Genomic DNA, 24420 nt, shown 5'->3' on the forward strand with positions numbered 1-24420 from the left:
ATCAATTGGTCCGAACCCTCCGTTCCAGGGCTGGAGAGGCAGATGACCATCTCTTGGCAGATGTGGGACTACTCAGCTCTCCCTGGTACTCACTTGTCCTAAAACTAGAACTCAAGGTTCTTCCAAACCTGCCTGGAATACATAATATCAGAATAAACTATGACACAGAGAGAAAAATCAGATTAGGATATTTTAAAGCTGTTTTATCCCTCTATAAAAATAAAGTCCCTACGGTAGTCACAAGACTTTTGAAGAGACCCTTGCCGTAACGTGTGCACCGTGTGACGGTGCTTCACACAAACAGTACAATCTGGTCACATAAAACATCGCATATTGCATTTGTAAATAGGCAACTGAAACATCAAGTCACAGAGCGTATGTATTTATACTGATTTAAATGTCCCAAGTCCAGCACGTTTGGGGCCACTGAGTGGTCCATGTAACTGAAGAGTTTACAGATACACAAGCAGATGGACAAACAAGCCTGTTACAGCGAAGGTTTAGAGTTGCTCAGACACTTTGATAGGGACACATACATATTCTTGGCGACAAATAATGACACCTTTAATTTCCCAGTTACCGGGGTACAGCATAAAGAGTACATAGAAGGGAGACAGCCCAACAAGCACCCCGTTTCCACTGCTTACCCCACACTCCATAGGCTGTGGCATAACCCCGTGCGTGTTATCAGAGTTTGTCCATTCTGGTCTGAAATGATGGTTTTTGGCTGAAAAACCTCCAAACTAACTTTACGCTTTATAAATACCTGACTCCTCCTTCTACATCTTTTAAAGATGAAAAGAAGTCACTGATGTTTTTCTAAAAAAAGAAAAAAAAAGCTCAACTTTATTTCTTGTACGTTAAAAGGCTCTATTTTTAAGGAATGCAATATATAGCTTCGTTTTTCCTTTAAGAAGCCTGATAAGAGGATCATGGTCAGTCACATTGCCTTCTGCTTTAAGATCATCAAAGATGTTGAAGGCTAAGATGCTATTTTCCAGAACTTAAACTCTCAAAATCAACCTCCCCTTTCCCCAGCACAGTGAGCAACCGGTGTGCTTTTCACTTCCTAGCAACCATCTTAAGACACCATTTGGTTTTATCTCAAAAGACAAAACAATTTCCGCCCTGCTACTGATTTTGTGGACCACACGAAGTTAAATAAGGAAGAGATTAAATCATGACACCAGAGAAACACAGGCACACAATTAAGTGGATGCCACAAAGGGTGTGTCTGAGAACACAGAAGTGACTGAGTCTGAGTCAGATTTCACCCTCGTGGACTTTAAGATGCCCTCGGCTATAGTCTCACTGGGGAAAAGCCTCACTTTCCCGTTCTGCCCGGCTGCAGTATCCTTCAGGGGCTCCAGAAATACCACTCTTTTACCTGCCTTCCGTTCATCAGTGGAGGCATTACCAGAGGGGCCGGGACTGAGAACGGAGGAATGGGCGCTGCTTTGGTTCAGCCCATCTTTCTGTCTCTTGGACTTACATTTGCATGGGCACGGTGTCAGGTATAGATAAAGCAAGACCAGGACTATGCTGGCCACGCAGGCGGCGAGTGTGGTAAAAGCCGTGTTAAACGCCTCATGAGCGTGGGATCTGTTTATGGTGAAATTGCTCACATTTATCATGATATCCACAGTTTCATTTAACAGGCGTTGCCTATTCATTGCGATACAAGAATAAACTCCGGCATCCTCAAAACCAGGGCTCTCTATAACCAGACTGCCATTGTAAAACACACGAAAGTTTCCCAGGTCTTTATCAGGCTCCAGCAGTCTGTTATCCGGACCAACCCAGATGAAATCAGTGTTTCCATTGCCAGTCTTGCTGTCACAGTGAACAACCAGCCTTTCCCCGACCTGTGCCTCGTGAATAAAGCCAAGGGCGTGGAAGGAGCTATTGATGACGCTCTCAGAACAGTTCAGAAAGCTATCCTGGAGCAGGGACAGCTGACGGGAGTGCCTGGAGTCAGACCACAGGCGACAGGTGTAGTCGTTCTTAAAATCCATCACGGAGCTAAAGTGTCTACGGTACCAAAAGATCAGCAATGAGTACAGGGAACAATCACAGACAAACGGATTTCCATGAAGGTAGATGCCCCTCAGCTGCTTTCCCGGCACTAAATTTAGATGGTGCATCGGTATGGAAGGGATTCGATTATAAGAAACATCTAAAAATGTCAGATCGGGCAGCCTGAACCTCCCAACATACAAATCCATAGGAAACTGTGTGAGGAGGTTCCCACTCAAGTAGAGTTTCTGCAAGTGGGAGAGCCCTCCGAATGCTGCCGGGTCCAGGGAGGAAATGCGGTTGTTGTAGAGAAGGAGCACCTCCAGGACCTTCAGCTCCTGGAACACGGCACTTTTCACCGACTTCAGCCGATTGGATGATAAGTCAAGACACTTTAAATTTGGAGTCGTGGAGAAACTGCCCGTGGAGATGCTGGTGATGTTGTTGTGACGAATAATTAGAGTACTCAGCTTGACAAACGACACAGGGATCCAGTCGGAATCGAGAAGTCCAATTCTGTTATGGCTCAGATCCAGTCTTTTCATCAGTCTGAAAAGGTTCCCAGGTACCTTAGACAGGTTCTTGTTGGTGCAGCTGACAATGTCAGTGGCGCAGATGCAAGCCGTGGGACACATTCCTGAGGCGCTGGGGTTCACCATCATGGTGATCACCAACAAACACAGCAGCTCTCTGCAACCCGGTTTGACAGCTCCAGGCAGGGTGGGCAGTGTGTGGAACCTTAACGACATTATGGTCGCCTCTCAGTCTCTTCCAGTCGCTTCTTACCAGTTCAGCCACCCACAAATCTGGCAACAATATTTAAAAAGGGAGGAAAGTACAAGTTAACTACCACTAGTTAACCCCTCAGTTATTCCACATTTACTTCCGTTTCAATTAACTTTGGAAATGACTTTCATTTCCAACAAGGGAGCCAAAAGAAAAATGAAAGAAAGAAAAAAAGAAAGAAAGAAAGAAAGAAAGAAAGAAAGAAAGAAAGAAAGAAAGGAAAGAAAGCAAGCCTGTTAAATGCATTTTTTCTCCTTGGTTCCTCCAACTCTGTAGGCTTTCCAGGTACCTTCTCTCAATGCAACCGTCTCACTATCAGAAACTCAGTTTTTAAAAAGGACACATTCTGCCTTAACTCCCTCCACCGACACAAATACACACAATCGCATCCCATAAACAATTGAACGGAAATACTTAGCCAGCCGTCGGTCTAGCCGACCACTCACAGCGCTGGGAAGCCGCCGCGGTTCGGGAGAGGCCGCCGACGGTCGTGCACTCGGCAGCTCCGCGCGTCGCCGGGTCGCTTCGAGCCCCGCGCGCTCGCACCTTCCCTCCTGCTCCCGGTGGGCGGCAGCCTCTCAACTTTGGCGACTTTGGAGGCGGCGGCGGTGGAGCAGTGTCCCCGGCTCTCGCTCGGCTGCAGGTACCGCTCGGGCTCGAGCGCGCCGGGAGCGGGGTGGGGTGGGCGGCGGGTGAAGCCGGCCCGCCGGTGGCGCTCGCAGGCTGCAGGGCCCGGGCTCCCGCGCCCGCCGCCCGCCTTTTATCCCGCGCGCCCGGGGTCGGGAGCGGACGGGAGGCGGGTCCCCGCGTCCTCGCTCCTCGGGCGCCGCGGCGGGCGGAGCGGGAGGGGGGGTGTGCAGCCAATCGCAGAGGCAGCCCCGTGCGGGCTCCGCGCCGCCTCTCGGCCGGGTGGGACCGCAGCGCGGCCTGCGACTCTGCCACCCCCAGGCCCCGCGCCCCTCGCCCCGCACCCGCGGGGGAGCCGCCCAGCCCGGTAGGGAGCCGCCCAGTCTGCCGGGGAGCCGCGCACCGGAGCCCGCGCGTGGCGGCCCGCAGGTGGCACCCCACCCCGACCTCAGATCCTGGTTTAGGGGCTGGGGCGAGCGAGGGGCCTGGCGGGCGCTGTGCACCGGGTGCTTGTTGGGGTTCCCGCCCGGGGTTTGGAGGAGGAGGACAGGAGCGAGGGCCGCAGCGCGTTTCCTCCGGCGCCACCGGGGTTTTCGAGTAGGGGCGGAGGGGGGGGGGATGCCAAGGCCCCCCGGGGACGCCCCTCGGTTCCCAGGGAAAGTTCGAGCCCTTTCCTAACTCGGAGAAGGCAGCCCGAGGCACCGGGCCCAATTCTAGTAGCAAGGGGGCAGGAAAGAAGGCTCAAGAGACCTTCCGGCTGGAGAGCAAAGATAAGGGCATTAGCCTTAAAAAATAAATAAATAAATAAACAAAAATCCAGAGTCCTGCTGGCAGCTGCGGGGACTAGGATTAATCCGGTCGGGGTGGCTACGCAGAAGGACTTGTCCCTAGAGGCCCTGCAGCCACCAGGCTCCAGTAGACTGAGCTAGCATGCTGGGAAGGTGTAAGCTGGACAAGGCCATGTGAAAATGGGGTAGAGCTTGAGGCTGGTGAGCTTTTCGATTAAAAATCCATTTTTGTTTAAGGCTTAAACGACGGGATTTGACTGAGCCAAATGATCCATTTGGCCGCTGTACACGGATTAAAATAAATAAATTACTGTCCCTACAAAAACATGCCAACTACAGTAGAAGGGATAGGGAACCAATGAAAGGCCGACAAAATTAGGGAGGCAGTGGGGGCAGAGCGTATGACTGCTAATACTACTTAAAACTAAATGATGACCTCACCTTCCCCACACCCCACCCCAGGCAACCTTAAATTTAGTGGAAACTCCCCGAGTGAGTTTTTGGCATGGATCTGGTGGACCCGTACAAGTGTGTTGTGTTAACCTGTGTATGAACTGGTTCTGGCATAGCACTGTGTATCCAAGTGTGTCCAAGCGAGAGCAACTTGGTTCATGCTGTTTTCTCTTTCACTGAAGATCAACCTTACCATAGGCGCCCAGCCTAGTGCGCTCCGAGAGTGCCTTCTTCATGCCCCCAGAGAAATAGGTTAAGCTTTTCTGTTAAACCTCACCCCCTGGCTTCTCAAAGAAACTTGGGTTTGAAGCCTTCATGGTCACAAAGTTGAATGTAACTTAGGAGTGGAATCAGGTCATCAAAGGAGTGCCAATAAGTGACTGGGTTTTGCAGTAATTTGCTAACATCTATTGGAAGGAAATAGCCTGTGCTTAGCACAGAATGAGCTAAAATGGGTGTTTTTAAAAAATAGCTGAAGTTACGTTGTAGTTGGAGGCAACTGGCAGAAGGAGCATGCCATCACCCCACAGCGTAAAGTAGTTGTACCCAGACTCCTAAGCAAGGCTGTTTGCAACGTGATCTTTGAGCCACCCATGTATGTCAGAAGCAAGAGAATTGTGAAAGGGGCATATTTACTAGCATGGAGACAAGAAAGATGACTTGAATGATGGCGAAAGGTGTGGCCTTATTTTGTGGAAGGTAACATTTTTATTTTTCAGGCATTCTTTAATCTTTATCTTCTAATAGATCCCCACCATATTAGTCCATTTTCTGTTGCTCTAACAGAATACCAAAAACAGGGTTTTTCTTCTCCAGAGAAATGTAACTGAGCTCACAGTTACAGAGGCTGATGCCCTAGGTCAGTTCTGCCTCTGTGTGGGCTCCCATGGCGCTCACAGTGTGGTGGATGGAATGGTAACAAGGTGAGAGAGGAAGTGGAGCAGCGTGCCAGAGAGGTTCAGGAGCCGAGTTCGGTCTTTTTATAACACCTTTAGCATCTCTGGTCCCTTGAAACCTGCTTCAATTCCTTCCAAGGGCGAGCCTCCATGAATTAATGACTTGGCATTAGGCCCCACCCCCTAAAAGTCCCAGCACTCTTACATCGCCACACATGGTCAGGCTTCTATTGCGTGAATTTGGGGGGGAGGGATACAGACTCAAATCATATCCAAACCATAGCACCCCCTCTCCACTCTAAGGAACATTCTATGAAGGCCACGGTATCCTCTGTCATGGTCACGCTGTGAGACACTTGGTTGGCGTAGGTAAAATCTGGAGCCCATTCTAGATGGCGATCATCTGTCTCCTCCTTGACATTTCATAAAGCTTGTCTGAAAGCAGAGGGAGAAACGTAGAAGAGCTGAGAAACACCTGAAAGTGTCCTAGTGCGCTCCTTGTTTAACTGTATTCCCTACTGGTCCCCCTTTGTTTTGCGCGAACGGTTCTGCACTGTGCCTGTGTCCCTTGTGACTGACCTAGTCCTCATGCACCCAGCGAAGGCGCACGCCTGCTCTGACGTGCCAGACGGAGCTGTGTTTGCACACAGCATCTCACTCACTGTCCACCTCTACCTTGCAGCATGACACTGTCCCATAACCCGATGATAAACAGCTGCACTTCAAACTGTTTGAAAATGGAATGCGTTCAAATGGTCTTGAGGCTCCTCTTGAGGAGTTTAAATTGAACAGAACAGAGAAGTTTCTTCCTCCAACTTGGAATGAGTACCAAGACAGATGGCCGGGTGCCGTCTCGGCGCCTTAAAATAGGACAGACGGGTGTTCCTCTGATCTCGTCCACGCGGTGTTATCTGCTGGTGTTTCTGACTGTTTGAGAATGACTCCAGGGGATAGTAGGAAGTGCCTTTGACACGTGGCTTTGGAATCTAGTGCGCTGAGATGGGTGTGATCGTGGAGCGTCTTTCTGGCTTCGGAAGCCTCTCATGGCTGAAGGTGGTGATTGAGATGAGATCCCAGGTCCTTCAAGCTCTGTGGTTTCCAAGTTCTCGGTTATATTAAAAAGCTTAAAGAATTAGCGATCAAAGACAAGAAATTATTGTGGCAGGAGTATATCAGACTTCTCCGGGGGACTGGAACTAATGCAGTGAATATATATATTAAAAGGAGATTCACTACCTTGCCTTGTACTGCTGTCTAGATAGTCCGTCACCGGCAGTCTTCACACTGGGGAGACATAGACCCTGGTAGCTGTGCAGTCTGTGAGGCTGGATGCCTCCGCAGTCCCAGCCTGGGGCTGGAGGCTTAGAGGATTCCCTGTTCCACTGTTGGGTGGATTCTTCAGTCTGTGTTGGAAGCCTGAAGAAGTTGCATTCTGGTATGAGCAACCAAACACGACAGTGGTAGTGGCAGTAGTGGGGTAGATGACCTTGCCAGCAAGAACAAGGGCCAGCAGGCAAAAAGCAAAGCCTTTTGGCCTCCAGATCACCTTCATCTGAACTACTGTGCGGAGGTGCTGCCCACATTCAGGTTGAGTCTTCTCATCTCAGAAACCTGATCGAGAAAATTCCTCCCAGGTTTGCCCAGCAAGCTTGCCTTTTAGTTTATTCCAGATCCAGTGAAGTTGACAAGAAAGATTAGCTATCACAGTTAGTCATCTTTACTAATAACTGCCATTCAGTAGGGCTTTCTCTCCTGTGTGGGGTTTTCATGTCATCGCCTTTATTCCCTTTGATTCTAGCATATTTTCTGTGACCCAGTGAAATCTCTCTCTCTCTCTCTCTCTCTCTCTCTCTCTCTCTCTCTCTCTCTCTCTCTCTCCCCACTCCCTCCTTGTCTCTGTCTCTCTCTTTCTCATTCTCTCGTGTGTCTGTTTGTGTGTGTGGGTCTCTCTCACGCGAGTGTACACATGTGTGTGTGTGTGTTTACATGCACACTCACTAAGTCTCGCACCTCTAGCACTCTGTTCCTTTGGTCATGGAGTCCTCACTACCAGGTAGCACTCATAATAGTGGAATGGGAAAGGGGGTGTTTCTGAGAGCCAGGGTTTCTCATGTTAGGTGAGAACACTGGACACCAAGGGTCACACAGAACTTCACTAGTCAGAGGCTCCACTTTGGGTCCTTGTCCCACAAACTTGGGAAAGAAATTCACAGACAAGAAAGGTGTGCATGGAAGGGAACTTTTTATTATAGAGATACAGCTTAAAGAAGATTAAATTCCATGGCCGAAAGCAGAGCTCGGGAGAGGATCCAAGACGGGAAATTCACGAAACTGTTTGTTCAGGGGCTTTCTATAGGATGGCAGAAACGAAAGGAAGACGGAAGGCATTTCTGTTGTGATTGGTTCATTCTCTGGGCATTTCACAAGTTGAGCCAATGGGAGCCCACACTCTGTGCTTGTCCCTGGCCCAACAAGGGAGATGACCACACGCTGCTCCCCTGATGCTCTCCCTGGGGAGTGGTCCCGCTATAAAGCCCCCTGTTCATCTTTGTTCGCTGTTGACCTTGATTGTTGGCAGTTCGCCCTGACAGCTGTTGGTGCTGTGGGCCTTGCAGGTGCTGCCGGCCTTGGACCCCGCTGGGGTCTGCTGACCATTGCTTAGTCTGTATGCTGTTTTCACGGTTCCATGACCAGTTTGCAGTTTTGCCGTGGTGGGAGCTAACTCCTTCCATAGCTACAGAGATGGAATGGCTGTTTGCCTTGGCTACTTCTTGTCTGGCTCCCTGTCCACGGGTGGCCCCTTTCTGGGACAGGTGGAGGCGTTTTGGAAATCAGTTTTCCCCACGGTGAAGCCTGTTATAATTGACTGCATTAGAAATAAGAACTTGTGAAATCAACAGCACCTTTCCCACATTCCCCCAGGAGGGGTCTTGGGGCGAGCCAGCTCATCTGCCAGAACTAGCTCCAAGCCCTGCCCTTGCCCTCAGCTGGCCAGCCAGCTTCTCTAATACCCTTGTTTATCCCTAACCTCTGCTTCTCTGCTACTATAGAGGTTTTACTCAAGCGTCTACCTGTAGGAAACACATGGTTTTGCCCACCAGCCCCAGAAGTGCCCCCACCTTTTGCAGCCTTTTCTGGTCTTGGCTGGCCCCTGCTGGTGTGTATAAGTTGCCCGACATCTGCAAGGGAGGCAGCACTCTGCCCCACGTCCCTAACTGTTGGAGATTATATTCAGGACAGACTCAAACTCCAGCTCAGTTCATGTATGGGTTGATGGGCTGTAGTGATATTTTGTTTGTGTTTTTAACAAATGAATTTTGCCTGAAAATCAGAGTGCAGAGTTGAGCCATTAGAGGCCAGGCAGTGGTGGCACACACCTTTAATCCCAAGACTCGCGGGGATAGATTGAGCTCTGTTAGTTCAAGGCCACCCTGGGCTACATGAAATTGATCCAGTCTAAAAGAGAAACTGAGCTCACACAAAGGTGACCCCAGCACTTGGGATCCCTTGCCTTTAATCCTAGGGAGGTGGAGACAGGAGTGATATGGCTGAGAAGAAAGAGAAATGTAAGACAGTGGGAGACGAGCTCAATGCAGTCTGAGGAGCGATGCAGCCTGAGATGCAGTCTGAGAATGTAGTCTGAGGACAGGATGGCCATTTGCTCTGAGCATCGGTAGAGGTAAGAACCTAGTGGGGCTGGTTGCTCTGCTTCTCTAATCCTTCAGCTTTCACACCCTGATAGCTGACCAGTTAGAATTCGAACTACAATGGATTCCAGGAGCCTTATGTCAATCTACAGTTTGCTCTTCTGGAAGCAGCCTCTAGTTGACTGGAAATGGTTCCCCGGCCACATCCCCTCCCCAGGGAGAGCGCAGGATGGACACTCCTGAAGCAGTATTCACACTCGGCTTCATCCTCATTCCGTGTTGTTGTTAATCACTGGAGAGAAAAGTCACCATTGTAGACATTTTAACATATAATAAGTTCATATTTCAGTATGCTTATAGTAATATGTACCGAGCATCACTGTCTAAGCCAATACCCATTAAATAGTCCAACCTGGTCCTCCCTGTTGAAGTTTAAATGTGAAATGTCCCCAATGGGGCTCTTGTGTTTGATCAGCTGGTCCCCTGCTGGGTGCAGACCTGGCTGTGGGGCTTAGCTGGAGGACCTGGTGCTTTTACAGCCTGGGCCCCCTGCCTGCCACGATCTGCTTCCTGTAGTATGACCAGACACTTCACACTCTGCCAGGGTGCCTCCCCAACGTGATGGACTGGGAAACCTTGAACTGTAAGCCAAAGGCCCTCCCTTAAGTACTTCCTGCCAGGGATTTTTCATAACAAAAAAAAATAGCTGCTATACCCTCCCCCGCCCTTTCAAGCACTGTCCCACTTTTCTGGCTAGGTCCATAAATGGGATCCTACAGTCGGTAGCCTTCTGTGTATGACATCACTCACTCACTCCTTTCAAGGTTTGAGTAGCATTGGAACCAGCCTGTAGAAATCCCTACATAGTTGACTTAGCTCTACTTGAACAATAAAGGGGAAAGGGTACAATCCCATTTTTCCAGAGTCTTGAACTCCAAAAGTATTAGACCCCTGTGTGACGATAGAACTCTAATAGTACTATGAGGTTCAGAAGTCTAAGACAGTCTTCAGCGGCATCCCCATAACTTACCCCAAACCCTCAAGGATTAGCTGAGATTGTGACAAGTGCTCTCCTCTAAAGGCTCTTCAAACTTCCAAACTTTATCCAGTGCGACCTCCGTTGCTCAAGCCGGTGACACTGACTGGGTAAACAGCAGGTACCGACTAACTGGGACAGGTCCAGGCATAATTTTTCATGTGGGTTGGTGATTAATGCACCGAGCACACAGCCTTCTTGGGCTCTGAAGTGGTTGATGTCTGTCTCTGGCTTCTTCCACAAAAGCCACATAAGTATGGTCCTTTACAAACGACAGATTGCTTTATCAAGTATTCAATTTTTTAATTATTTATTTGGTAAGATAATTGAAGGGTTTTTTTCTCTCTTTTTTGAAACAGCATCTGGGTACGTAGCTCATGCTGGTGGGGATCTCACTATGTAGCCCACACCCAGGCCTCCAGCTCCAGATCCTCCTGCCTCAGCCATCTGAGTGTTGGGGTACAGGTGTGTCGCCAGACTTGGCTTAGGTATTCAGCTCTGGTTGCATAGCACATGCTCACTGCAGCATCTTTTCTAACGTGGCAGGCATGTGGGTAAACGAATTAGCATGCATGCATCTGGTGTCACACTATGTTTATTGTCTCTTAAGCTGTGGGTTGTGACTGAGGGTGAGTAACTGAATCTCAGGATTGGAAAAAATGGCCACACTAAGAGTTTCTGAACATTTAACAGCCAAAAGTTAACTCAGAATCAAACGTAGTGAATCTGCCAGTGCTTTCCTGTGCTGTACCATGTGACGTCACTGCAGCCTTGGTTCTGAACATACAACACGCATACGTGCCGTGCAGCACTGAGACTAATGCTACCCAAGATACCTCAGCTGAGACTAGGGACTATAGTATGCTGTGAATTGCAGTGTTTTTACTGTTCTGCTTCTATAGAAACATGATGGTCTAATTATGGAAAATGAAAACATTTAATATCCTTCTACCATTGTTCCTCAGCTTACAGATAATTGAATTAGTATGTTTGGATTATGTTGTGTTAGTTTGTCTTTAAATGATATTGTTTGAAATGCTGACTAGTGTTTTATTAAATAATTATTAAGCAAAAGTTGACTTAGGAGTAGGATACAGTTTCTGAAATAGCCTAAACATACTTCTGCCATTTTGTGTTATGTATTTATGCAAACTAGTTATCATCATTGGTGATTATAAAATCAAAATATCACTCAGCTCAGAAAAAAACATTGACAATGCTGTGTCCTTCAACATCAAATACTTGCCATGATTTGAAGATTTATTTATTTTTTAAATTACACATCATGCGCGCACGCACGTGTGTGTGTGTGTGTGTGTGTGTGTATACACATTCAAGTACATATATGTGTGAGAGCAAGTACCCTTGGAGGCCAGAAGAGGGCACTGGATCCCCTGGTTATAGAGTTACAGGCAGTTGTGAGCCATCCAGCCTGAGTACTGGGAACTGACCATTGATCTCTGGTCCTCAGCAAGAGCCTCACATAGTCTTTACCAGTGAGCCATCCCTCTAGCCCCAGGATTTAATGCTTTCTGTAAAAATAAACCACATTCATCTTAGTGCAATGAAAGTTTGCTTTCATCTCCAATAATAATAAATTATTATTTAATAAATAAATAATAGTAAAAGTATACACTAAAAATTATTTTTAAATAAAAAATTTATTTCGGCATGTTTTCAGTTTGTACACCTATCTTAATACACACATGCATACCTATATCTGTCATTTTGTAATAATGTATAGGGCAAAAATGGGTCACCAGTGGAAAAGGTTAAGAAGCCCTGCTGTATTGCTATTTAAGATAATGTGGAATAATAAAAGGGTAATATTTGTTGACATCAAAATTACAAAGTGGTACAATTCTGATTCTTATTAAAATAAATATATGTAGGTATATATATGAATTGTAGATTATGTAAACAAATGATATTCCTACATCATCAGTGGTACTTAAAATACAACTTTTCGGGGCTGGAGAGATGGCTCAGCGGTTAAGAGCATTGCCTGCTCTTCCAAAGGTCCTGAGTTCAATTCCCGGCAACCACATGGTAGCTCACAACCATCTGGATTGAGGTCTAGTGCCCTCTTCTGGCCTGCAGACATAAACACAGACAGAATATTGTATACATAATAAATATTTTTAAAAAAATTAAAAAAAAATACAACTTTTCTTTCCTTATCTGCATGTTCTATTATTCTACAGTTCTTTTATGATGAGAAAAATACGACAGAATGTTCTTGCTGGCTAGACTTTCTGGTTAGTGCAGATTCGCGGTTAATCCCCCGCTTCAGACTCTCCCATGCTTATCAAGCAGGCAGTGAAGCAGCCCCTGTCTTGGGGAGGGCAACAACTGTCGCCTCTGTTGGCACTACAGTTGTTTATTTGGCGGATACACACTAAGCACCTACAGTGTGCCAGGCACACTAGTGTGAGAATTATAGTGCTGTATAAATGCCCTGACAGGCACACCAGTGTGATGGAAGCAGATTCTGATCATTAGTCTGCATTCCCAGGTCCAGGTCGGGACACAGCATTTTTGGTTGAATTTCACTGCAAAAAGTTGAGTCCCCTCCCATGGCACATCTGTCATCCAGCCTTTGGGAGGGTCACATGCTCCCCTACCCCCAAGCCACCATTTGTTTTTCAATAAAAAATGAAAATAATAATAATAATAATATTTAAGGACCTTTTCCCTAATCATGAAATTACTGTGAATCCCGTGAAGGATTAGAAGATAGAGGAGGTGAATCAGAGATGCCATTCATAATTTCGCTGGTAAATTAAGGTTTCTGCTCAAAGAATAAATCTGCTGGAGTGAAAAACCTGAAGTCTGTAACATGATTTTCTTCTTTGCCACAATTATGCATTGATAGAGATAGACTTCTCCTCCCTCTTTCCTTCTCCTGCTCCCCTCCCCCTTTCCTCCTCCTGCTTTCCTCCCCCTTTCCTCCTCCTGCTCCCCTCCCCCTTTCCTCTTCTTCCTCTTGCTCCTCCCCTTTTCCTTCTTCTGCTACTCCCCTTCCTATTTCTCCTGCTCCTTTTCTTTCTTCTTCTTTTGTTGCTATGCAACCCAAACTAGCCTCCAACTGGCCAGTTGCTAAGTTTACAGGCGTGTATCACTATGCCCCTTTTCTTTGTCCTTTTTCTTTCATTTTCCAAATTCAGCCTTAGGGATGAAATACATCAGCAAGAATTTTCTTCTAAAAACTCATAGGGCTGGGGAGATGGCTCAGTGGATAAAATGTTCACTGCTCAGGCGTGAGGACATGAGTTCAAATGTGCACAACCTCATATAGAACTAGAGCCACATGCCTGTCACCCAAGCACTCCCCAAACATAGTGGGGCCCAGGGGCTTTACTGACCACCCAGTCTAGGGGAACTGCAAGCTCTGGACTCAGTCAGAGAGCCAGTCTCAAAAAACAAGGTAGAGAGCTACTGAGGAGACATTCAATGTCCACCTCTGGTCTCCACGAATGTATGCATGGGTAAACACGCTATAAGAACATGCACACAAATACGACATGCACACACCAAAAAAAAGAAAGAAACTTTACATTTTTTAAAAACTCAGTGTGCTGAAACAATGTTCGGAAGTATTATGATTATCTAGGGTCTGAGGCAAAATTGGCAGGGGCGTAATTTTCATTTTGCTCATCACTAGCCTGGAGGGATCATCTCATTGAATTCCTAAATGCTGTTATATCCTCAAATCTGGAGTCATTGTTTTCATTCTGATACACACTGGTAACATTTAAAGCTCCCAGGTTTGAGGATTTCCTATAGCATTAATTATCATCGCTTTATAAAGGCAGGTGTGGTTATTTAAAGTAACATCTAATTTGAAGCAAACACCATTCATCAGCTTGCATTCCCACAAGTGAAATAAGATAGCATTGAGGGAGAAGAGAGACCTCGCTGGTCCACAGCCAGCGTGACCACAATGCTCCGCCAGTTATTTTCCGCCAACAGGCCTTTGTGGTCGATGCTCCATGGATAATTGGCTGTGGAACTCTGACCTTTGAGTTTGTAGTAATGAAATGTAACATCACATTCCCTAGGAGAAGGGCTTCTGGAAAGACCACAGGAAGTGGCCATAGCGAGTGCACGCGGTCTAGACAATACTTCATTCACGCTGTTCCGCGCTGCTCCCGGAACTGCTACAAGGACCCTAGGCAATGGCTCTTAAAACCCCCATTTTCTAACAGGAGCTACGGGGGCTTAGCTGGTGAACTGACCCAAGATCAGAGAGGTACGTACCTCCTCTTTTTCCCTGGTCTTTCTTACTCGAGTTTCAAGCTTAACCATTAGTGCTAATGTTTCCCATTTAGGGAGTAGCAGGGCCAACCATGATTTAAATTCCATTCAGCAAATATTGTTAGTCTTGGCCCCAGTCCCAGAACTATAATGTGGTTGCTCTCTTCTAGGAATCTGTAGTGAGATTAGAAATAAATATTGGCAATGACGTAGTATAGAGAATGCTACTCTGTGACCAAGAGCTGAAGCGCCCCAGAATCATGCAGGACTTTAGTTCTTTCTCGATTTGTTGACAAAATACCTTTCTTGACAAAGGGAAGTGTATGTAAGTAAAAATATAATTTGGGAGAAACTATTAAGAAATCAAGGTTAAAAAAAATATTTCGGAACTAAGCGATGATGCAGGGCATAGTGATACACGTCTGTAATCCCAATTCTTTTTTTTTTTTTTTTTTTTTTTTTTGGTTTTTCGAGACAGGGTTTCTCTGTGGCTTTGGAGCCTGTCCTGGAACTAGCTCTTGTATACCAGGCTGGTCTCGAACTCACAGAGATCTGCCTGCCTCTGCCTCCCGAGTGCTGGGATTAAAGGCGTGTGCCACCATCGCCCGGCTGTAATCCCAATTCTTGGGAGGTGGACACAAGAAGGTCTGTGGTTCAAGACTAGCCTCAGCTACGTGGCAAGTTTGAGGTTAGCCTGGGCTATATGCGATCCTATTTTGAATAAATGACAACAAAAGGAATTAAGTAACCTCAAGATTCCTCATCTCTGTGACATTAACAAAGAATAATAAGCGAAGGAAGATGTGTCTCTCATGGCATGCACCCTGGGTCAGAAAACACCCAGTAGTCAGTGCCAGATAGCAGCATCTAACAATAGGGTGGTATGGTAAAAATGACCACTAAAGAATGAAATCCCTGGATTTGGGTCTCAAGTGCTATTTCTTAGCTCTGTGATCTTCAGAGCTCAGCCTTCAGGTTCCGGCCGTGCAGGTGTGTGATACCCTGGCGCTGCGTTTGATTTTTGCAAGGCTGCCTCGCGTGAGATAGCCGAACGGGGCTTTGAAATTTAAAAAGCTGTAAATGAGCATTTCCTCTCGTTGCCCTTGGCCTCAGCGATGGTTCGATATAGCACAGATGTTTAATAAACGTTTGTTGAACCTAATGGCCAGGTTTATGTACAAAAATAAACAAAGCTGGAGATGTGGTTCACCACAGTGTGTTTATGGCAATGATGTGGCTCCCCCAGCCCGGCTCTGCCAGAGCGAAGCAGGCCCTCGTATGCTCAGCCGGCCTTGCTCTCTCTGCAGGCGCAGAGGACAGCTGCTGTAGCCACCCAGGCTTCTCAGAGCCCCTGGGCACTGACAAAGGTGACTTCTTTGGTGAAGGCCTTTAGTTAGGAGTGAAGATAGGCTGTGTCAGAGTTCCACGGAAAATACCCAATGGGTATACAGAAAAAGAGAAGCAAACAAAGCAAGAATCACTTCGGAGAATGGTTTTGACATGCCGCTCTTTGCCTCCTGCATTGTGGTAGACAGTCGTGGTGGGGAAAAGGTGTGGCTTTCCTTGGCAGCTGCTACCGGAGCATGCCCGTTGACATTCCCGCGTTGTGGAAACAGGAGGGTGATGAGAACATGCTTCCTGTGGCAGTTGTCCACATTTGCCTCTGAAGAAAATCCTCCATGTACTCAATAATGTGTGTTAAAATGACTGGCCGACTGTTTGCTGGGCCAGTCACAGAGAACTTGACTTCTTGGCTGTTGAGTCAGTGAGTGTCCCAGGGTGGTCCAGGTGGGGCCAAAGCAGGCGCAGCACCATAGCTCCCACCTGAAAATCTAGAAGCTTGATATTTTTGGCATCTTTCATACATGGAAAATGATGTAACATAGAAACCAAAAGAACATCTGCCTATCAATTTAAAGTAAGCGTTCCATGGATCAGAACTCCATGCCTGAAAGAGAACCTGGAGAAGCCGAAGTTGTAGACATGAATATGTTTGGTGAATATGAAATGAGAGTAAACAGTAATACTTAATAAGCTTAATATTTAGCGGTATCAAGCTATATAATCTGATGACACACGAGAGATTCCAAGGCACCATTGAAATCTTTTGTGTTTGTTATTGAGACGGAATCTGGCTTTACACTTGGAATCCTCCAGCTCCAGCCTCACATGTGTTAGGAATTACAGCACACATCAGCTCCTGTTCTCAGAGAATTGGGCTTTTCATTATTTTTGTCGTTTGTTTGTTTGTTTGAGGCAGAGTCTTATGTATTCCCAACCTGGCCTCGAACTCAGTATATAGCAAAGGTGATGTTGAACTTCTGGTCCTCCTGCTTCTGCCTCTCAAGTGCTGAGATCACAGAAGTAAGCTGCCATGCCTGGTTTGTTTGTTTGTTTGTTTATTTATTATGTATACAACATTCCTTCCATGTATGCTTGCATGTCATGTATGCTTGCATGCCAGAAGAGGGCACCTGATCTCATTATAGATGGTTGTGAGCCACCATGTGGTTGCTGGGAATTGAACTCAGGACCTCTGGCAGAGCAGTCAGTGCTCTCCAGCCCTGCCATGCCTGGTTTCTGCAGGGCTTCATGTTTGCTAGCCAAGGCTCTACCAACTGAGCTCTATCCTCGGTCCCAGCAAACCTTGTTACGCCAGAAATACAGTGGCCTCCGATTCTACCCCAGTGGAAAGAAAATTTACCATTTCTGTTTAGTCTGATGTTTCCTCTTCTCCTTTCCCTTATGACGGCGGAGTAGGAGGAGGCAGCACAGCACCGTAAATAAAGTAGAGTGGTCATGAGGAAGAGCATAGACTCTGTGCCAGAAAAACTGTCAGAAAGCTGGGAGTTACCTGGAGAGAGAAAGGCTCAGAAATAAGTCAGCAGACGCAGGTATTTGCAGAGCCTCAATAAAATATAGTTGTGAATGTGGATATGGAAAGGAAAGCGAACAATTACATATGCAGAAATTGCATTCTGTCCAGCTAATTTAATGGAGAAAAACGCTAATGAGGATAGGCAGGGGACCAGACTCAGAGACGGGGCGAGCAGAACTCCGTGCCCTTGAAGGCATGGCATACAGGACTTCTACCAGCACACATGTCCAGAGTTTCCTTTAGCCCCCAGCCTCCTGGCGGCAGTCTCCTGACTTAGGACAATGCAGATTGTTTTTATACTACATGTTAGTAGGGTCCGTTTATATTTTGTCTGGTTTGATACTAAACTTATTTGAGAGATCCATCTATAGTTTTGGTGTTGGGATTAGCTGTAGATCTGTATGATATTCTTCTGTGTGGCAATATCGAATTTTCTTTAACCATTTCTTTAACAGAGGCATTTGGGTAGCTTCTAATTTCTCTCTCTCTCTCTCTCTCTCTCTCTCTCTCTCTCTCTCTCTCTGTGTGTGTGTGTGTGTGTGTGTGTGTGTGTGTGTGTACATGTGTATGGAGCCCAGAGGGCAATGTCAGGTGTCAGGTGTCAGGTGTCTTTCTCAGTTCCTCTCCACTTTAGTTTTGGGGACAGAATTGCTTGTTGAGCCTGGAGCTAACGGGTCTGCCAGCAAGCCCCAGGGATGTTCCCGTCTCCACCTCCCTGGTGCTGGGATGATAGGCACTCACCATAGTGCTCAGCTTTTCATAGGTGCTGAGGATGGAACTCAGTCTTCATGCTTACGTGGCAAGCATTTTACCAACTGAACCGTATCCCAGGCCGGCTTTCATCTTTTGTCTATGGCAGTGTTCCTGTGTATACTGTTAACACTTGAGTTTGCTAAACATGCACGTTTTTTGTTGTTGTTGTTCAATGGGGTGTTTGTTGAGACAGTCTCTTATAGCCCAGGTTGGACTTAATATGTAGCAGAGGATAAGTCTTGAAGTCATGGGACTTACAGACGTGCACCTTAACACCAGATACCATAGTTTCTTTAGAATATGTACCTGAGATGGATTTGCTGGGTAAGGTTGTGTTCATGCTCAGGACTAGCAGTAGCTACCAGCTTCCCAAAGTGGTTCTATCCGTTTATCCTCCCGCAAGGAATTTGCGGAAACCCAAGTTCTCAACCATCGTTGCTAACAGCAGCATTTTCTGTCATTTTATCTTAGCGTGGATCCACCGTGGCCTTCATGTGCTTGCCTGCCAGATTAATGACTCCCGTGGCCCCACTCACTTCTGTGGGGAAGAAGTTCTCAGCTTTAATAGAGTTGATTTTACTCCACTGTTTCTCTTGTGGTTTGTTTGCTTTTCTGTTTTGTGTTTAAGGGTGGTTTGGTCCATGTTCCTGGAGGGGTTTGTATCGAAGGGCAAGCCACCAGGACTTGGCTTTTGCATGTAGTGTCAAGAAGTGCCCTTTTGCTCCATTCACCTTTTCTACTGAGACGTGGGATCATTGTTCTTGAAGGTCTTGTGCTGAGAGATGTGCAGGGCTACTTTTGGACTCCTCCCTCTTGCGTCGGGCGGGTGTGCTGTCCTGGAACCCACAGCTCTCAGGTTTTATTATCAGTAGCTTTAGAATAATAGTTTCCCACTCATGCCGTCCTTCTAGGGCACCTTGGCTCTTCTAGCCCTTCATAGTTCCACGTTAATTTTAGAAAGTTTTGACAATTTCTGGAGGCCAATAGACCAACAGGCATCTTGGATTTTGATTAGGGATTCCGGGAAGCGTGCGTTCATCTGGCAGCACTAATAATACCCTTCTCACATAGCAATGTGTGTGCTTCTGTTTATTTGATTCTATAGTGTTTTCTCAGTAATATCGTATACTTTTCTAATTTATAATTTTTTGTTGTTTTTTGAGACAGGGTTTCTCTGCATAGCCCTGGTTGGGCTGGAACTAGCTCTGTAGACACCAGGCTGGCCTCAAACTCAAAGAGATCCACCTGCCTCTGCCTCCCAAGCACTAGGATTAAAGGTGTGTTCCATTATCACCTAGCTATAATAAATTTTAAGTATGTGAGTCTTAATCCCCATTGTAAATGTCTTATTTTCATACAAATATGCCAAACTTGTGGAAATTCTGTACAAGGATGATCTTACTATCTCCAAATGACAATTTCATTTCTTGTTTTCTGTTCACCGCTCCCCCATTCCCCCACCCCACCCCCCAGAAACCTCAAGTTAGTGTATAAAACTGCTAACAGGCTACTCTAGACTCTGTCCCCAAGCTGAAGGGGAGTTTTCCGTGTTTTGCCTTTGACATTGTGTGCATTTTATAGCTATTCTTTACCAAGGTAGGTGTCTGGTCTGCAGCTAACAGGAAAGTGTTCTCATCAGGAGCTAAAGTTGGATTTCTCAGGTGCCTCTCAGCACTGGAGACGCCTGCAGGATTTCCCTTCTCCCTTTGTTCTTGAGGTGAATGGTTTGGCTTCTGAATTGCAGACCAGCCCCACATGCATAGGCTGAACTACACACTCTCCGATGTCCTAACACTTGGTTAAAACTTTTTAGAAATGTCTGAGAGAAGAGGTAAGGGGGGATTTTTTCTCATAATGCTTAGCCCAGTTTTTAAACCGCATTGCATTATTTTAATATTTTGAAAATGTCTAAGAGGTTTTGATATTCTTGAAGAATCTAGAATACAGGTACTAATTCTTTTCAAAATGTTTGAAAAACTCACTGGTGAGCTCTCTGGACCTGAATTTTCACTATGGCAAAAAAAATTCTCTTCAGTTATAGGCTATATTTAAATTTATTTATTATTGTACACACGTGTGTGGCCAGCACATAGGTGGAGTCTGAGGATACCTTGGAAGAGTCAGTTCTCTCCTTCCACCATGGTCTTCAGGTTTGGTGGCCAGTGCCTTCGCCCACAGAGCCATCACACTGGCCCTAGGACTCATTTATAAGACATTATTGAAACAGTCATATTTTCTGTCAGCTTCTGTCAGTGGTAAATTTTTTCTTTTGAATTGGCCATTTTGTTCACATTATCAAATTCCTCAGCATAAAGTTATTTTTAGCCTTTCATTATCCTCTTTGCATTGTGTGAGCCACGGGGAGACTCTTTTTCATTCCTCTGTATTAGTCAGAACTGATAGAATGAATAAAATATTATTCATTACATATAATATATATATAATGAATGTACATATGAGTGAAATATGTGGAATTTATTGGAGTAGCTTACAAGTTGTGGTCTGCATCGTCCAATAATGGCTGTCTCCCAACAAAAATGCCAAGAATCTACTAGTTGTTTGGTCTGAACGTCTCAGCAGATCTGGCGCTGGAGTCCCAGGGAATTCCTAGAGAGCTGCTGGTCTTTGGTCTTCACGGTGAAGTAGGTTCAAAGGAATGCATCAGTGGTAGGATAAATGAACTTGCCGGGGACAGTGAGGGCAAGCAGATGAAAAGCAAAAGCTCCCTTCTTCCATGGCCTTTTACGTGAGGGGCTACCCGAAGGTGCGGGGCCCAGATTTAGGGGGGGTCTTCCCACTTTGAATGATCCAACCAAGAAAATCCTTCCCAGACATGCCCAGCTGCTTGGGATTCAGTGGACTCTGGATGTAGTCACATTGACAGCCAAGGTTAGCCATTACAAGTCCACACTTTGTCAACTTGACGCCCAATGACATCTTAATAACATGCTTTGTTTCCAAATGAAAACAATAACCAGGTCATAATTGCCTAGCAAAACTACCCACACGACAGTGGTAAACACATTATATATTTTAGAACAGGTGGCTGCCAAGTCCTTGACAGATTTCCTTAACAGGGCTTCCAGGTATTTGGCCTCGGTAGGAGGTATGAGGGAATGAAATAAAAACAGACAGACATAGAAAAACAGTCTGGGGTCAGATAGAAAGGGCTCTCTGAAGGAGATGCCTCAGCACCCTGGAGGCACTGTGTTTATTATATACAGTTAAACACAGAGTCAAGGTTATTGCAATCAGCTGAACAAGGAGGTGGGGATATTACATACTAATAAGGAAGGAGGCGGGTTATTGCATGCAGGGAAGCAAGGAGGCAGGGTTTATGGCATATAGCTGGGTCAAGGAGCCAGGTTTCTCTAATCTAAGTAGGGCTGGTACAAGAAGATAGACTCAAATTTATTAAAATATTTTGAAACTGTTGAGACTTTGTTTATAAGATATGGGTTTTAATATGTTCATATGCATGTGAAATGAATGTGAACTGGTCACTAGTAGCTAAAACTTTGAATAAGATCACATATTTTAATTGTGCTGTTTTTTGTTTTGGCTTTGTCTTCCAGTTACTGAAGATGTGTTCATTCTTTTCAATGTGATCATCATTTTATATATTTTAAAGATGCTTCCCCCTCTGCTACTAGGTGTGTAGATATTTAGGTCTGTAATATCAGCCTGCTTATGGTTCACACTGCTAATAGTGTCGTTCCCGCTTTCTTTTCTTTTTGATTAGTTTTGGCAGGGTATGTTTCTCTTTCCTTTTATATCAAACATTTGTTATATTTATAGCATATAATTGAATTTTTAAAAATGGTCTGACAGTCTTCATCTTTTATTTCAAATTGGCTCTATTATATCCCGCATAATAGCTGACATATTGGGTTTGTAGTAGACCCCTTTTCATTTTCTCTCATATTATTTTCTTCCTTTCTTTCTTGGTTTCTTTTGTCATCTTTTCTTGCCTCGTTTGGAATACTAAAAGTATTATTTTTTGTATTTATTCTGGTTACCTGCAGGTTGTATATGATCTTGTTATTCTGACGCAATTATTCTAGAAGCTGTTGTGTGCATCCTTGACTTGCCACGCAATGTCTTAGTCTGTTGCGTATGCTATAACAAAATGCCCTAAACTACGTAGCTTACAAAGAACAGAAAAACAGTTTCTCACAGTTAAGAGGTTGGGGAGTTCCTGGCCACAGGGTAGCAGATCCAGCCCCTTCCTCACACTGCTGCCGTGTAGCTGAGCAAAGAGGCTTCTCTGGTTGTCCTGTCATCCCTGAGAGGTCTAGCCTCAACCTAATGTCCTGCTTTTATTTCCCTTTGCAGTGGCAACATAGCCCGACATAAGAAACTTAGAGCATAAAGTGTTTATTTTAGCCCACAGCTCCAGGTTATCATCAGTATCAGGGAAGTCACAGGCGGTGGGGCCGTGCGACAGCTAGTCATAGCCACAGTCACAACAGACAGGCATGCTTGCCAGTGCTCAGCTCACCCACCATGCTTCATAGTCCAGCCCGTGAAACAGTGTCACCTGCATTCGGGATTGGTCTTCCACCTTAGTTAACCCAATTAAGAAACTCTTGCAGGGCGGTGGTGACACACACCTTTAATCCCAGCACTCGAGAGGCAGAGGCAGGCGGATCTCTATGATTTCGAGGTCAGCCTAGTCTAAAGAGCTAGTTCCAGGATAGCTAGGGCTATTCCACAGAAAAACCCTGTCTCGAAAGGAAGAAAGGAAGGAGGGAGGGAAGGAAGGAAGGAACAGAGAGAGAGAGAAAGAGAAAAAGAAAAAAACTTTCTCACAAGCATGCACACAGTGAACCTAATCTAAATAATTCCTCAGTCTCTTCCCAGGTGATTCTAGATTTTGTCCCATTGACAGTTACAACAATCACACCATCACCTATGCAACGCACTATCACCTATGCAATTACACCATCACCCATGCAATCACACCATCACCCATGCAATCACACCATCACCCATGCAGTCACACCATCACCCATGCAGTCACACCATCACCCATGCAGTCACACCATCACCCATGCAGTCACACCATCACCCATGCAGTCACACCATCACCCATGCAATCGCACCATCACCCATGCAGTCACACCATCACACATTCAATCGCACCATCACCTATGCAGTCATACCATCACCTATGCAATTGCACCATCACCTATGCAGTCACACCATCACCTATGCAATCGCACCATCACCTATGCAATCGCACCATCACCTATGCAATCGCACCATCACCTATGCAATCGTACCATCACCCATGCAATCACACCATTACCCATGCAATCACACCATCGCCTATGGAATACTGCAGCTCTTATCACCATCACCGCAGGGGTCAGAGTTTCTGCAGATGATTTGGGGAAAGCATAAGCATTCAGACCTAACCCAGAACTCTGCATTCATTTGTGCCTCTGACCTGGTCTAAGACCTTTCCTCACCTCAGGAGCACCGTCTTCTTGGACTGCTCCTTGCTTCCACATATGCTGTATACTTCCAAGGGCATAACAATTACCATTTTGTTTGGACAACAGTAAGATATAAATATCTATTTATCTACGTGCTTTCCAAGACTTTTCTATATCTTCTTGCATTTTCCTTTGAGGTTATTTTTTTCTTCTGCTTTGAAGAGCATCGTTCATTTTCTCCAAAAATATTTTTATTCCTTTCAGTTATGAAAGATGGTTTTTCAAGATATAATCTAGGTCAGCAACTACTTTCCTTGAACCATTAAAGTTGACAACATTGTCTTCTGGAATTCATTATTTCTGTTCGTCACTGTAGATCTTAATGTTGCTTCTTTGAAGATAATGTCTTCTTTATTCTTTTGGCTAACTTTAGGACTTTTACAAATCTTTGGTTTGCATTGCTTTGACTATAATGTAGTTGCTTGTGTTTTTCTGAGTGTTTATCTTGCTCTTTGAATCTATGTGCTGATGCCCTTGACTTGTGTATTAGCTCTGGTGCTTGGAACTCCAGGCACATATGAATGTTGTTTCTGTTCTTTTGTTTCTTTCTGCTTCCACGTTCTTTCTACTGCCGGAATCCCAGCTTTCCGACCCAGCATTCTCCACTATAGTTCTGTGCTGGTCCACTTCTTCACTTCAGAGACTTTAGATGTGTAAAGCCCTTGGATGACCATTTAACTTTTCAAAGTACACTCTCTATAGAAAGCCCCCCTTTGGGTAACTGAATACTTTATAAAGTTTATCATAAGTATTTTACTTATTCTGGAAATTAATTTTTGTCT

The 24420-nt window shown here is 45.6% G+C and overlaps 2 protein-coding genes across 5 annotated transcripts in view; one reads left to right on the forward strand and one right to left on the reverse strand.

The window, feature by feature from the left end:
• Positions 1-236: 236 nt before the first annotated feature.
• On the reverse strand, positions 237-3384 carry Amigo2 (adhesion molecule with Ig like domain 2). 2 transcript variants are annotated; one of them, XM_057792560.1, is made up of 2 exons: positions 3249-3384; positions 237-2822 (listed from the first exon to the last, which is right to left on the reverse strand). In XM_057792560.1, exon 2 carries the CDS (start codon positions 2763-2765, stop codon positions 1209-1211), a length of 1557 nt encoding a protein of 518 aa, XP_057648543.1. In that variant the 5' UTR covers positions 2766-2822; positions 3249-3384; the 3' UTR covers positions 237-1208. The 2 variants fall into 2 exon arrangements, with proteins under 2 accessions (XP_057648543.1, XP_057648544.1); XM_057792561.1 differs by having other exon boundaries at positions 3217-3291.
• Positions 3328-24420, forward strand: part of Pced1b (PC-esterase domain containing 1B) — a 147509-nt gene continuing 126416 nt past the window's right edge. Inside the window, exon 1 of one of the 3 annotated variants that reach the window (XM_057792562.1) lies at positions 3328-3445. The gene's annotated coding sequence lies outside the window, so the exon portion shown is untranslated. Of the gene's footprint in view, positions 3446-3702; positions 3859-24420 lie in introns of those variants that run through there. The other 2 variants (XM_057792564.1, XM_057792563.1) reach the window with 2 other exon arrangements.

The sequence above is a fragment of the Chionomys nivalis genome, chromosome 17, assembly GCF_950005125.1.
Source record: "Chionomys nivalis chromosome 17, mChiNiv1.1, whole genome shotgun sequence".
NCBI classification, from domain to species: Eukaryota; Metazoa; Chordata; class Mammalia; order Rodentia; family Cricetidae; genus Chionomys; species Chionomys nivalis.

Coding starts and splice junctions, on each gene's coding strand:
- Amigo2 (XM_057792560.1), bottom strand. CDS start 2,765: ATGTCGTTAAGGTTCCACACACTGCCCACCCTGCCTGGAGCTGTCAAA.